This window comes from Hyperolius riggenbachi, chromosome 3, assembly GCF_040937935.1.
Source record: "Hyperolius riggenbachi isolate aHypRig1 chromosome 3, aHypRig1.pri, whole genome shotgun sequence".
Taxonomy (NCBI): Eukaryota; Metazoa; Chordata; class Amphibia; order Anura; family Hyperoliidae; genus Hyperolius; species Hyperolius riggenbachi.
In genome coordinates this window covers 495287119-495302267 of record NC_090648.1, presented here as the reverse complement: position 1 = coordinate 495302267, position 15149 = coordinate 495287119, and the positions used below count along the sequence as shown (strand labels likewise).

General features: G+C 45.3%; 1 protein-coding gene across 4 annotated transcripts in view; it reads left to right on the top strand.

Annotated features, from left to right (window-relative positions):
• The window catches only part of SLC37A3 (solute carrier family 37 member 3), a 63786-nt gene that overhangs the window by 22817 nt on the left and 25820 nt on the right, over window positions 1–15149 (top strand). For all 4 annotated transcript variants that reach the window (XM_068278261.1, XM_068278259.1, XM_068278260.1 and 1 more), the window contains exons 7-10: window positions 1155–1300; window positions 4039–4135; window positions 9356–9440; window positions 9517–9704. In XM_068278261.1, the coding sequence (XP_068134362.1) occupies window positions 1155–1300; window positions 4039–4135; window positions 9356–9440; window positions 9517–9704 (516 nt within the window). The remainder of the gene's footprint in view (window positions 1–1154; window positions 1301–4038; window positions 4136–9355; window positions 9441–9516; window positions 9705–15149) is intronic.

Below are 15149 nucleotides of genomic sequence, written 5' to 3'. Positions count from 1 at the left end.
ATTAGTGATTGGTCACCCTCCCCTCCCTCTGATCAGTGATTGGTCACTCTCTCACTCCCTCCCGATCAGCAATTTGCAAATTCCCTCCTTCCCTCTGATCAGTAATTGGCCATTCCCTCCCTCCCTCTGATCAGCAATTGGCAAATTCCCTCCTTCCCTCTGATCAGTAATTGGCCATTCCCTCCCTCCCTCTGATCAGCAATTGGCAAATTCCCTCCTTCCCTCTGATCAGTAATTGGCCATTCCCTCCCTCCCTCTGATCAGTAATTGGCCATTCCCTCTCTCCCTCTGATCAGTAATTGGCCATTCCCTCTCTCCCTCTGATCAGTAATTGGCCATTCCCTCTCTCCCTCTGATCAGTAATTGGCCATTCCCTCTCTCCCTCTGATCAGTAATTGGCCATTCCCTCTCTCCCTCTGATCAGTAATTGGCCATTCCCTCTCTCCCTCTGATCAGTAATTGGCCATTCCCTCTCTCCCTCTGATCAGTAATTGGCCATTCCCTCTCTCCCTCTGATCAGTAATTGGCCATTCCCTCTCTCCCTCTGATCAGTAATTGGCCATTCCCTCTCTCCCTCTGATCAGTAATTGGCCATTCCCTCTCTCCCTCTGATCAGTAATTGGCCATTCCCTCTCTCCCTCTGATCAGTAATTGGCCATTCCCTCTCTCCCTCTGATCAGTAATTGGCCATTCCCTCTCTCCCTCTGATCAGTAATTGGCCATTCCCTCTCTCCCTCTGATCAGTAATTGGCCATTCCCTCTCTCCCTCTGATCAGTAATTGGCCATTCCCTCTCTCCCTCTGATCAGTAATTGGCCATTCCCTCTCTCCCTCTGATCAGTAATTGGCCATTCCCTCTCTCCCTCTGATCAGTAATTGGCCATTCCCTCTCTCCCTCTGATCAGTAATTGGCCATTCCCTCTCTCCCTCTGATCAGTAATTGGCCATTCCCTCTCTCCCTCTGATCAGTAATTGGCCATTCCCTCTCTCCCTCTGATCAGTAATTGGCCATTCCCTCTCTCCCTCTGATCAGTAATTGGCCATTCCCTCTCTCCCTCTGATCAGTAATTGGCCATTCCCTCTCTCCCTCTGATCAGTAATTGGCCATTCCCTCTCTCCCTGCATTGAGAAAGCTGCCTGTTTTTGTTGTTGCAGATGTTTGTGTTTGGCACAGTGACAGAATGGCTGCACTTCTACAACAAGTTATTCTACTGCTTTGTGTGGGTGCTGAACGGTCTCCTCCAGTCTACAGGCTGGCCCTGTGTGGTCGCTGTCATGGGAAACTGGTTTGGAAAGTCTGGGTAAGATGTGTTATTATCTGTATGCAATCACTATTATAAAAAGAACAGTCCCTTCTGAGGATATCTTTAGGTTACAATGATTTCTTCTATTATACTGTATAATCTCGGTATAATAAACTCCAAGGGACCAGGAAAAGTGGTTTGCTATATCAGAAACTTTCCTAGAAATCGCTCAGCATGCCCTGGTATATTCTCTGCTTCACACGACCAGCTCTGTCCTCCCATTGGAGGTTCAGTATAAGCACTTGCACATTTGGTGGACTACAAGGTTAAGTATACCTTAGGGCTGCATAGCCAGTCTGGACATATTGCTGGTAGAGTATCCAGTGCTCCTTAAGAAATTTTGGACAGGGGTACTGTATTATGGAGGCACAAGAGACTATATTAGGGGACGGGGTACACTTCCATATTAGGGAGGTACAAGAGACTATATTACGGGAGGCGGTACACTTCCATATTAGGGAGGTACAAGAGACTAGGGGGGCAGGGATACACTTCCATATTAGGGAGGTACAAGAGACCATTTTACGGGAGGCGGTACACTTCCATATTAGGGAGGTACAAGAGACTAGATTAGGGAGCAGGGATACACTTCTGTATTAGGGGGGTACAAGAGACTAGATTAGGGGGAAGGGATACACTTCTGTATTAGAGGGGTACAAGAGACTAGATTAGGGGGCAGGGATACACTTCTGTATTAGGGGGGTACAAGAGACTAGATTAGGGGGCAGGGATACACTTCTGTATTAGGGAGGTACAAGAGACTATATTACGGGAGGCAGTACACTTCCATATTAGAGGGGTACAAGAGACTATATTAGGAGACAGGTACACCTATGTATTTGGGTGGGGGATGTCAAAGGACCCCTAGTGGCCAGACCGCAAAATGCCTTCCAATCGGTTTCAGCACACAGACCATGGAATCTGTGGTCGCAATCGGTGCGCAGAAGCCGCTGGAATTTTGGCAGCAGACCGACTAGAAGGGAGCCTGTGAGTTACGGTAATACAATTTACACACTATTTCAGGGTATAACTGCCACCACCTCTGTTACCATGGGACAGAGGAACCCACTGACTGGCTGATTCTAGACCTGCAAATAAAACTGTTAAAACACATTTTATTCTGTCTAGCTAGCGACAATAGTAGACTCTTCAGAAGTCAGGGTTCAGTTTGTGGGGCTGAATAATGGGGTAGCTGAATAAATAAATTACGTTTGCGTCGTTTATTAAAAATGCAACATAAATAATATATACAGAAAATCATTAAAATCAACAATTATAGAAACCTTAATAGCCAGTATGAAAATAAAAGGGAGAAAATACTTAGGTTCATGGAAATATGTCCTTCTGGGAAAACTCAAAGTTCTTGGTTTGAGTTCAGTTCAGGAGCAAAGTTCAGACAAGATGGCCACCACTGTTCCTCAGAGTGGCAGCATGCTCCCATGAAGGTGGAATTTGGAGGAATGGCAAACACTTTTGACCCCCATCTTTGGGTGGAGTCTCAGGCCCAGCCCAGGGGCTGGACAGGGTGCGGTTAACTCCCTGGGTGGGTTTCATATCTTGGCTTATGCTTATCGCACACACAACGGCCACAGATTCATGCTCCTCAGAATATGACAGTTCATAGGACATCAAACTCGGGCGCGTTCGCATGCCCGGTTACGAAATAGTGGAATACCTCGGGTTCTAGGTATGTCAGTGGCCTCAATTTAAAGTGAATGTTTACCGGTTAACAAAAGAAAAAGTCAGATACTCACCTAAGGAGAGGGAAGGCTCGGTCCTAATGAGCCTTCCCTCTCCTCTCCCGGTGCCCGGTCCCGCGCAGGATCCCCCGTGGCAGTATTCGACCAGTTCGGTCAAATACTGCCACTTCCGCATGCCGAAGGGACCTTTCGGAAGCCTTCGGGAGCACTCGGGCTCCCGATGACGCGGCCGCTCCATACTACGCATGCGTGAGCGCCCTCTGACGCGCTCGCGCGTACGTAGTATGCAGTGGCCCGTCTTCGGAAGCCCGAGTGCTCCCGAAGACCTCCGAAGTTCCTGCGGCGGCGGACACGAACGGGGGAGCCAGCGCATCACCGAGGGCACCAGGAGAGGAGAGGGAAGGCTCATTAGGACCGAGCCTTCCCTCTCCTTAGGTGAGTATCTGACTTTTTCTTTTTTTAACCTGTACCAATTGGCTTTAATATTAAAATATTCACCAGACCCGGACCAGCAGAATGAGATCACTTCCCCATCTCTCCTATGAACGGTATTCCTTAAACCGGCGAAAAATCATAATTCATGCATTCCTAAACTGGCTCCATGGCTCCGGCGAGTCTGAGCCCTGGCTGGGGAAGTTTCCTCTGGATGAAAGGACTTTTGGTGTTTTACACCTCTGGCTAATTAACAAGTCACTGGGCAGGAAGGGGACTCTTTTGATCACGTTAATTAACCACACAGATCTTTTCAGTGAGCATACTTGCTCTCATGAAAAGAACTCTGCTAACACCTATGAAGACAACAGGGACCCCAGGCTTAACTGCAGATAGCCACAGACAGACAATCTATGGCAGGCAATGCAACGACAATCGGTGCAATAAACCAATTGCGTTCTAGTTTCTCACGGCTCGTCCGTCACAGGGGCTACAAGAGACTTCAGTCAGCAGCCCCTGCAGAATGAGTGGCTCAGTTTATATATCCCTGTATGTAACGTATTGTCTTGCAGTGATCTGCCTTTGTGCTTCCCTCTCGTGCAGACGGGGATTGGTGTTTGGGCTGTGGAGCGCCTGTGCATCGGTCGGGAATATATTGGGAGCGTTCCTGGCCTCGTCTGTCCTGAAGTACGGCTATGAGGTATTTACGGACAGCAAATTGTGTTTATGCAATGACATTTGTGTTTTTCTGTCTATATCTTGGGGATAACGTTACATAGTAGTTTGGTTGAAAAAAAGACGTCCAAGTCCAACCAGAAAAAAAATAAAAAAAAAATAAAAAAAAATTAAAAAAAAATAAAACACCGTCCTGCACCAGCACGTATCCCAGTTGATACAGGGGAAGGCAAAAAAGCTTACAAGGCCTGAGCCAGTTAGCTCTAAAAGGGGAAAAAATCCTTCTCGACTCCAGATGGCAGTCAGATAAATCCCTGGATCAGATCTCCCAGGAATTACCTAACAATTATAGCCGTGGATGCCCTTCAATGCAAGGAAAGCATCCAAGCCCTCTTTTAAATGCAGATATAGAGTTTGCCATAACTACTTCTTGTGGTAAGATATTCCAGATTTTAATCACTCTCACTGTGAAGGACCCCTTTCTAAAAAGATGGCATAAACTTTTTCCTCCACCCACATGGAGGAAAGAATGGGAAATCTAAATGATTTTTATTGTTTTACACAGGGCCGTCCTGTACCAGAGTTCCCCAACCCTATCCTCAAGGCCCACCAACAGTACATGTTTTGCAGAAAACCAGAAACATGCACAAGTGAGGTAATTGGTGTCTCAGCAGAGCTGATTAACTACCTCTGTGGATTTTCTACAAAACATGCACTGTTGGTGGGCCCTGAGGACAGGGTTGGGGAACACTGTACACAATAAACACATTAGTGTAATACAGAAGTGGTGTGCAACACAAGTGTGATGGCAGCTAATGTTATATTCAAAAGAGAAAAGATATCCAGGAGCAACATACTACTGTCATAAAAACTTCCACACCTTTAATAGAAATCTTCATTAAGATCCAGGCATAATATACAAAACATGTACCGTATTTTTCGGACTATAAGATGCTCCTGACTATAAGACGCACCTTGGTTTAGAAGACAAAAAAACAGGGAAAACAAATATATACTAAACCTGGGGCATCTTGTAGATTATGCCCCCTTTGTACCTCATACCCCTTGTACCTCTTGTGTCTCCCTGTGTTCTCCTCTGTCCCCCTTGTGTCCTCCTCTATTCCCTTTTGTGTCCCCCGTCTGTCCCCCTGTGTCCTCCTCTGCATGGGTACAGTACAGGGAGCCCCCGACAATGCGGCGGGTTGAAGGTTCATATTGTCAGGCGTTCACAAGTCAGGAACTCTCTGCATTTGGACTATAAGACGCAGTGACTTTTATTCTCCACTTTTGGGGGAGAAAAAGTGTCTTATAGTCCAAAAAATACAGTACTTATTGTTTCCTGAAGGCGCAATATGTAGTTAGCAGAGGTGCGTAGGCAGGTGGACGATCGTTTCGCCCTAATCGAGGGGCGAAACAATCGTCGACCTGCCTCCACACCTCTGCTAACTACATATTGTGCCTTCAAAAACCGAACAGTACCTTTTTTTTTTTTTTTTTTTTTTATATTATGCCTGGATCTTAAAGCAGGAGGATCAGCCATACTATGCCAGGGAAAAAAAAACACGTATATAAGTAGATAAATACTTGATCTACTTACATAACACATGTATTGTACTGTCCACATTTGATTTCAGTGACTGTTATATAGTAAATGAAGAGAGTTCTGTTCCTGGCGGGAACCATGTCTATTGCCCACAGTTTAGGCTAAATCCTGATGTCATTTCTGCCCTTTACTTTTTTCTTTTCTCCTCCAATCGCTGAGTCACCTCAGCCTTGCTTGTAAACACAAGTGAGCAGGGGATCGTGTTTCAGATAGGCAGCCAGGCAGGGAAATAAATGGAAGAGGAGGAATATATTATAGATAAAAAGAACCCCCAGCATGGAGGAGGAAGTGTTTGTACTCATGTGACCGCCGCGTGGAACGCATCGGGGCAGGCGCCGAGGGACGGACCGAAGAAGATGTCAGACAGGTAAGCTTCACACCCCCGCCCAGCCCGCACAGGTTTACTGGGAGAAATCCGGATAGAACTATCCGGGTTTCACCCAAATTCGGATTTGAGCATCCCTGGCACTGACTACTAAAGAGCCAGTGCTCCTTCAGTATGTGATAACTCCAAACCATAACAGCAGAAAAAAGTTTTAAATGCAGGATTAGCATCTTTATCACTTAATACACTCAGACCAGTTGCTGTTGAAATTTGATTTTTATGGTGACAATCCCGCTTTAATGAAGATTTCTATTAAAGATGTGGAAGTTTTTATCACAGTAGCATGTTGCTCCTGGATATCTTTTTTCTCTTTTAAATATAATATACATGGATCTTTTCTTCAGTGGATGTTGCACTGCTCAATGGAGTCCATTGGTAGTATCAGACATTAATGTTGGTTTGCACTCTATCTTATGGAAAAGTGATGGCAGCTAATGTAGACTGTTGTAACAAAACTGTTATCACAATAAACAATTGGGAAGAGAGCGCTGCCCTTGCAAGCTTACATTATCCTGGGATAGGTAGGAAGCAAGGTGTGTCCGTGAGGTGGCTGTATACCTAGCGGTGAGCAGTTCCGAAGTCGCATCCTACAGGCGGAAGAGAAGCAGTCAGTGAGGTGGCTGTATGCATAGCAGTGGAGACTTCCTAAGTCATATCCTGTAGGAGGCAGAGGAGGGGCGTGTCAGTGAGGTAGCTATACCCGGCAGTGGAAAATTCCTAAGTCACATCCTGCAGGAGGCAGAGAAGAGGTGGGCAGTGGGAGGCGTCAGTGAGGTGGCTGTATACCCAGAGGGGGAGAGTTCCTAAAGGTAGCCACTAACGGTCCAATTTCTAGCGAAAAATCGTTCGAGCGATCAGAAATTCTGATCGGAAGTGAAATATTGTAATAAATTGTTCACTACACCATCAACGAACCAATCTTTACTTCCTATCTATCACAATATTGATAGCCCTATTCTTGGTGGAGGGCTGTTTTCACTTCACTGCTGGGAAATTGTGAGCTCTGATTATATTATATTGCTGTTGTTTGTAAAGTGTGTGTTGCTGCTTTGATATCTGGGGCTTGTGCATAGCGATTCATCAGATATCTAACAGCAAGTGTTCGTTTTAAAAGTACATTTTTTTTTCTCTTGTTTGCAGCAGGCAGACAATTAGCTAGGGGGAGGGGTTAGCTGTAACACGAGGTATTTGGAAAGCTTCAGGACTCAGTACTGAGCTTGCTCAGTCTGTGGCTTGCTCACTAAGTGGCTTCGACACAAGTGGCATAGGCGTTAAAAACAGGCGCTACAACACAGGCACAAAGAGAGAAGGGAGAGGAAGCAGGTAAGGACTAAAAATAAATAAATAAAAAAAAAAAACCTTCAACCAATATTGCGTTTTTTTGCATTGGTTAGAATGTGCTAACAGGATCTGGATAGGATGGCGATATGGGCACATAAATGGCAGATGAAATTCAATGTTGAAAAATGTAAAGTCATGCATTTTGGACGTACTAATGGTCTAGCACCATATAAAATAAATGGGATACAGTTGGGGACATCAAACTTGGAGAAGGATTTAGGAGTACTCATCGACAACAAGTTAAATAATCGTACTCAATGCCAAGCCGCTGCAGCTAAAGCTAACAAAATTTTGGGATGCATTAAAAGGGAAATAAAAACTTGAGATGCTAGCATAATATTGCCCCTGTTTAACTCTCTAGTAAGGCCACATCTGGAATATGGAATTCAGTTCTGGGCACCACATTACAAAAAAAGATATTGCAGTTTTAGAGCAGGTGCAGAGACGAACAACAAAATTGATACGTGGGATGGATGGTCTCACTTACCAAGAAAGGTTAGATAAACTGGGTTTATTTAGTCTAGAGAAAAGACGCCTTAGAGGAGATCTAATTAACATGTTTAAATACATCAGAGGGCAATATAATAGCTTGGCGGATGAGCTTTTTGTCCCTAGGCCTTCTCAAAGGACTAGAGGACATGAGCTGCGCATGGAGGAAAAACGTTTTAGCCACTTATTTAGGAAAGGGTTCTTTACAGTAAGAGTGATTAAGATGTGGAATGCATTGCCACAGGAAGTCGTTATGGCAAACTCTATACCTGCATTTAAAGGGGGCTTAGATGCTTTCCTTGGGTTGAATGACATCCATGGCTACAATTACTAGGTAAGGCCTAATGATGTTGATCCAGGGATTTTATCTGATTGCCATCTGGAGTCGGGAAGGAATTTTTCCATTTTGGGGCCAATTGGACCATGCCTTGTGTGGGTTTTTTCGCCTTCCTCTGGATCAACAGGGATATGTGAAGGAGCAGGCTGGAGTTGTACTTTGTACTGGTTGAACTCGATGGACGTATGTCTTTTTTTCGACCAAAATTACTATGTAACTATGTAACAACCAAAAAGAAAATCCAAATTTTGGTTCAACGAAAATTCATTCGGGCGACATTTTTTCACTCGTTCATAATCAATTGTATCCACCAATGGAGATTTACAATCAATCCGAACAGAATTTCTGATAGCTCCAGTGATTTTCCGCTAGAAATTGCACCGCTAGTGGCCACGTAAAGTCCCATCCTGCAGGAGGCGGGGAGGAGGAGGCGTCAGTGAGGTAGCTGTATACCCAGAGGGGGAGAGTTCCTAAGTCGCATCCTGGAGGAGGCGTCAGTGAGGTGGCTGTATACCTAGCAGTAGAGAGTTCCTAAGTTGCATCCTGCAAGATGCACAGTAGCCCAGGACCAAAGTTGTGGTCAGGGATCTTACAGAGGGGACATCAGCACCCTGAAGGGCAGCAGAATGGCAGAGAAGGACCACACAGACTGCTAGGGGCTGGAAGATAAATAACCCCCCATTTAGCCTGGAAATAGATATGGCAGCCTCCATATTCCTCTCATTCAGGTGCCCTTTAACTGAGGGGATACAGCTGAGGACATGAATTGAGGTGGCCATATACTATTATATTTTTAGCTTTGGGGGGGGGGGCGACTAAAGAAATCCAATCGAGTGTTCAGCATGATCGAATAATTAGAAAAATCTAACCATTAAATCATACTGTTAAGTTCCATTTTTCAGTAGCATTTTTAAAAGAAAAAGATTGAAAAAAACATTTTCATAGTTTTCTAACTGATATCTGATCAGTTTTATCGGGAAACAAAAATGTTTTCACAGCCATGAAGACTAAAAAGAAATGATCTGTGTGCTTCTGTACAGGCGTTTTCAGTAATTGCCGCTGCTGAGTCATTTTCTTGCCCTTTCCGCAGTATGCCTTTCTGGTGACGGCGTGTGTGCAGTTTGCCGGAGGAATCATCATCTTCTTCGGCCTGGTGGTCTCCCCTAAAGAGCTGGGTAAGGGGAATCTGGTCTGCAGAAACGTGTTGGTGGGTTTGAGGCACTGTCACAATGTAACTGATCTGTATTCCAGGCCTGCCGGCCGCCGGGGAGGAGGACAGCGAGGATGACGGTCAGGAGGAGGAGGCAAGCAGGCCGCTCATCAGTGATGACAACGAGGGGGAAAGCGAGTCGGGATATTCTATTCAGGCTACTGAAAGCCCCAACTCATCCAAAGCCATTGGGTTTGTGCAGGCCTGCTGCCTTCCGGGGGTGTTACTGGTGAGAGCCAATCACAGTGCTTGTTTGTGAATTGTGTTGGTGTACGTCAGTGTCATGCACGCAGTGTTCTCCCCATGCTCTTTTAGCCGGGTGCTCCACCCAGCTAGTTTTTGTGAGCACCCGGCTGTCATCGGCTCACCTTCTCCTCTGCTGTAAGCAGATTTGTGCAGAGAAGCGCCGGCCCTGCATTCTCTCATCTCTCCCCACCCGGCTACTTTTTCATGCCACCCGGCTGGAAGGAAATTCTGGGGAGAACACTGAGCTCTGATCAGGTGTGCAGTATGGGCGGCTTTATAGTCTATTCGCTAAAGACAGGAGACCCTATTCTGGCTAGTCTCAGTTTACAACAACAAACATTTGGAAAGCTATATTCTCCTGCAGGACTCAAAGCGCATAAGCATGGCTCAGACCAGTAATTGGTTGATTGGTACATTGTGGTGCAGAGCAAGAATTCTACAAGTCCACAAATGCCAGGCTAAACAGGTGGCTTTTCAGTCTGGATTTGAATAACTCCAGGATGGGGGCTGTCTTTTTTTACTGGGTGTGGTAGGGAATTCCAAAGGGTAGGGGCAGCATGACAGAAAGCTCTGGCCGCAAGTTTATGGATCCTGCAAGTTTATGGATGCTGCTGATTTGAGGTTGTAAGAGGCAGTTTCAGCAAGTCCTTCAAGTATCCAGTGCCCAAATTGTGCAAGGTTTTGAATGTCAAGGGCTCGTTCAAACCACAGATCGCAACTGCATTTTGCAATTTTCAATGCTAGCCTTAATCGAAACACAGGTAAAAAATGCAGCAGAACTACGATTGCCTTTATAGAAAATCTGCAATGTATTCAGTATGAATGCAGTCCCACAATTCCAATTGTAACTTTACCATGCTTGCGTTTGGAAAATCGCAAGCCTTTTCAGAAACAAAATGTGACGCAGCCAGTGTGAAAGGGCCCTCGCCTATTCAGTAAGGAGACCCTGGGCGAGACTCCCTAACTTTCCGGAGTGGCTAGTGATCTGAGTAGGGATGATCAATGAGATGCAAATATTTGCAAGTTCATGCAGGATTATGCACATTTTTATGCAAGTATGTGCAGCTTGAAAATGGACCAATCAATTTAAACTAGGGTGGGACTTGATTGGTCCATTTTTCAAGCTGCATATATTTGCATAAAAATGTACATAATCCTGCATGACCTCGGAAATATTTGCATCTCATTGATCATCGCCACTACTGATCACCCCCTAGTGCAGGGGTAGGGAACCTATGGCTCGGGAGCCAGATGTGGCTCTTTTGATGGCTACATCTGGCTCACATACAAATCAGTAGGGGTTACATAGTTACATAGTTATTTTGGTTGAAAAAAGACATACGTCCATCGAGTTCAACCAGTATAAAGTACAACACCAGCCTGCTCCCTCACACATCCCTGTTGATCCAGAGGAAGGCGAAAAAACCCTTACAAGGCATGGTCCAATTAGCCCCTAAAGGGAAAAATTCCTTCCCGACTCCAGATGGCAATCAGATAAAATCCCTGGATCAACATCATTAGGCATTACTTAGTAATTGTAGCCATGGATGTCTTTCAACGCAAGGAAAGCATCTAAGCCCCCTTTAAATGCAGGTATAGAGTTTGCCATAACGACTTCCTGTGGCAATGCATTCCACATCTTAATCACTCTTACTGTAAAGAACCCTTTCCTAAATAAATGGCTAAAACATTTTTCCTCCATGCGCAGATCATGTCCTCTAGTCCTTTGAGAAGGAGAAGGTTGATTCACTAAGCTGCACTGCTCAAGCATCGCAGCTTTAGTGTGGAAGTGCAAGTAACATTTTCAAAGTAGTGTACTCTAACTTACTCACGCAGGAAAAATGAGCTGAAAGCGGTATGCCCAACACTGCGGCATGCCCGACACTGCGGTATGCCCGACAGTGTCGGACATGCCGCTCAGGTAGCTTTCTAAAGCTCTCTGTTATCCCAAGATAAGTAAGCGAGCTATACCTGACCTGTATAGCTAAGCTAACTATATGAGATGCAGCATAAAGCCCCCCTCTATGATTCATCCCCCCCCCCCCCCTCCGAGTAAATCCCCCCCCCCCCCCCGCATCTCCCCATCTGTCCCTGCATGTATTTATCTGTCTCTCACTCTCTCTATGGTCTATCACAGTGTTTCTCAACATTGTATTGGTATGTACCCCTTTTAAACCCCTGTACTCACCAAGTACCCCCTAGCATAGTAAACATTATCACACGTACCCCTTGACAAATATATAGTTAATCGTAGTACATTATAATTGGTTCTAAACCATTTCCAAGCATTTACTATTGCTTTTAATTAGCTAAAATACTCATTTGGTTCTGTTTAAATAAGATTTATCATTTTCTAAAACGCTAAATTTGTTATTTTTGGTTAAGTATAATCAAGCCCGAGTACCCCCTAGAACCCTCAGAAGTACCCCCTGGGGTACGCGTACCACACGTTGAGAACCTATGGTCGATCATACTCCCCCGGGTCCACCCCCAGTGATTCCCCCCCCACACCCCCACACCTTCCTCTGTCATCGCGGGTGCGCTGTCACTCACCCTTCCTCTCGTCCACGCTGATCACACGCTCTGCTCATCTCTGCTCACAGTATCGGGACATGGCATGACGTCACCCGGCATGCTGTGTCCCAGTACAGTAAACTGCATCTCATATACGGGACAGGTATAGCTCATATTGAATTCAATACAGTAACCTGCGGAGAATTCCAAAGATGGGTGAGCACTGCATGGTGGGTGACACAGGACAGCTAATGTATGAATGTACACACGGGGGGGGGGGGCAGATGTGGCAGACTCAGGCCAATTCCCAAGAGCTTTCATGCTGAAATCAATCGGGAATCGGCCTGCAGTGTGTGGGCAGCCGACAGATGTCTCTCTAATCAGATTCGGTCAGAGAGAGATTTGTCCCTTGGTCGAATCTGCCCATCATTGTTAGATGGATGGACCACCTTTACACTCGTATTAGTGCAGGTTGAGCAGCTGCAGCTCAGAAGTGTAAATGATCAGAGATTTTGGGGAGTAATTTTTGAAATTTTAGTTTTGATTTTATTTTGTGTTTCAAGCTTCTATTATACTCAAAATGTACACTAGACACTTGCTTGACACATTTTGGTAAGTTACAGGAAAAAGGGTTATGAAAATTCATTGGCTCACTTTTTGTACAGAAATCCATCAGAAACTGAACGCCAGGGAGGTGACTGTATAGATAAGTTTTCACAGTGAGAGTTATCTTATCACATCAGTCCTTAAGTTACCTCCTCTGTAGTTATTTTCACATTCAGTTAATTAACAGCCTGTCTTTAACTTTGGAATTCTGGAGTTATTTTAATTGAAGAGTTAACTTTAGAGATCTCACCTTAACTTAAAGACAGAAGAGGTAACTTTAGGTCTGCTTGAGGTAAAATGTTTCCTGAATACGACATGCCTCATCGCCATGGTGATAACTCTAGAAACGTTATTAGACCGGAGATAAGCTTTGTGAATTGAGGCCAATGTGGTATTGAATAAAGATGGATTATTTTGCTAATATTTGAGTGGTGCAGTTGTTTAGATCTACCTTTTCTTATGTGATGTGCACACGCTGCCGCTAGTTTACGATGAGTACAGGCGCAGATTAATGCTTGTACTGTACATATTGGAGGTAGCAGGGATCCGCAAACCTTGCAGCTATAACAGGATACTCAGTAGTGCGCTATTCAAAAATGTGAATTTGTTTACAGTAAAGCAAATACTCATAAAATGAAAAAATGGGTATACACTTGCAAAAAGAGGGAGCTGAGATCTGTATGTATTGCACCTAAGCCCAAAACGTGTGCAAAGCAGAGTGAATGGCTCGGAATAAACAGGTAAAAATACCATTGCACTTGTCCCGTGAAATGTATCAAGTAGCTCAGGATGTTGGGTCAGCTGACCTGGTTTCCAATCCTTTTTGTTAGTAAGACACTGTATTCCATGGGTAAGGAAATCCAGCCCCCGTTACGTAATAGGTGGTGACATCACTTCTATTCCTCCAGGGCTAAACTCTTTCTAATCTAGTTTTCTATCCGTACAGGCACAGAGTAGCAGCCTATACTGTACACATTAGCAGAGATCCACATGCTGCAGCTAGTTTACTATCAGTACAGGCACAGAGTAACAGCTTATACTGTACATAGTGGGGGTAGCAGAGATCAGCACACACTGCAGCTAGTTTACTATCCGTGCATGCACAGAGCAACCGTTTATACTGTACATACTGGAGGCAGCAGAGATCAGCACACACTGCAGCTAGTTTACTATCAGTACAGGCACAGAGTAACAGCTTATCCTGTACATACTGGAGGCAGCAAAGATTAGTACATGTTGCAGCTAGTTTACTATCAGTTCAGGGAGAGAGTGACAGCTTACTGTATTCTGTGTACATACTGGATGTAGCAGAGATCAGCACACACTGCAGCTAGTTCACTATCAGTACAGGCACGGAGTAACAGCTTATATCGTACATACTGGGGGTATGGAGGTCAGCCATACTATAAGAAGTGTAATGAGGAAGGTTTTTGGTTATTATCATTATTGTTACCATAGTGCTTTACAGTGTCCATCGGTGAGGTTGTACTGGTCACTTTGGATCCAGATCATTGTTCAGTCATTAGGTTATAAACCCAGTTTTCAGTAGAGCTAATTATCCTGCCTTTAGGTAATTGGGCTATGATAGGAAAATGAGGCACATGGGTGTCACTTTTGTGTTGTGGCCATTATTGGAAGCTGCAAGGAAATAATGCTACCAAGTCATCCAATCCTAACCAGACCGAACCACCTAACCCACACGCAAATATCGATCAGGCTGTATTATGGCATATTTAAATGTATCTGTCCCATGTAATATGTCCTCCCATTTGCTTTGCTGAGAATGGTTGGTAGTAGTGTTGGGCGAACATCTGGATGTTCGGGTTCGGTGTGGTTCGGCCGAACATGCCCCTGATGTTCGGCATGTTCGAGCCGAACCCCGAACCCAACCCGAACATGTCCCTTTGGGGCCCCTATAGGGTCCCAGCATAAAAGGAGAGCATGCCCCGAGCGTGGGGGGGGGGGGGGCGGAAATGCCCCCCTCCCTGCTAAGCTCCCCCTTCTGCCGGTACCCTATAATTAAATTTAAGTGCCCAAAAGTACCTGAGGAGGAGGAGGGCAGGAAGAGGGAAGCCGGAGTTCTTGGGCACTAGTACCATCTGGTGCTTCCGCCCTCTCTTGACGCACTTCCGGTTTACATTTGAAGTCGCGTCAAGAGGGCGCAGAAGTACCGCGATGACGCGAACGAGGGTACGCGTCATCTACATGACACATACCCTCATACGCGTCATCGCGGTACTTCTGCGCACTCTTGACGCGACTTCAAATGTAAACAGGAAGTGCGTCAAGAGAGGGCAGAAGTACCAGA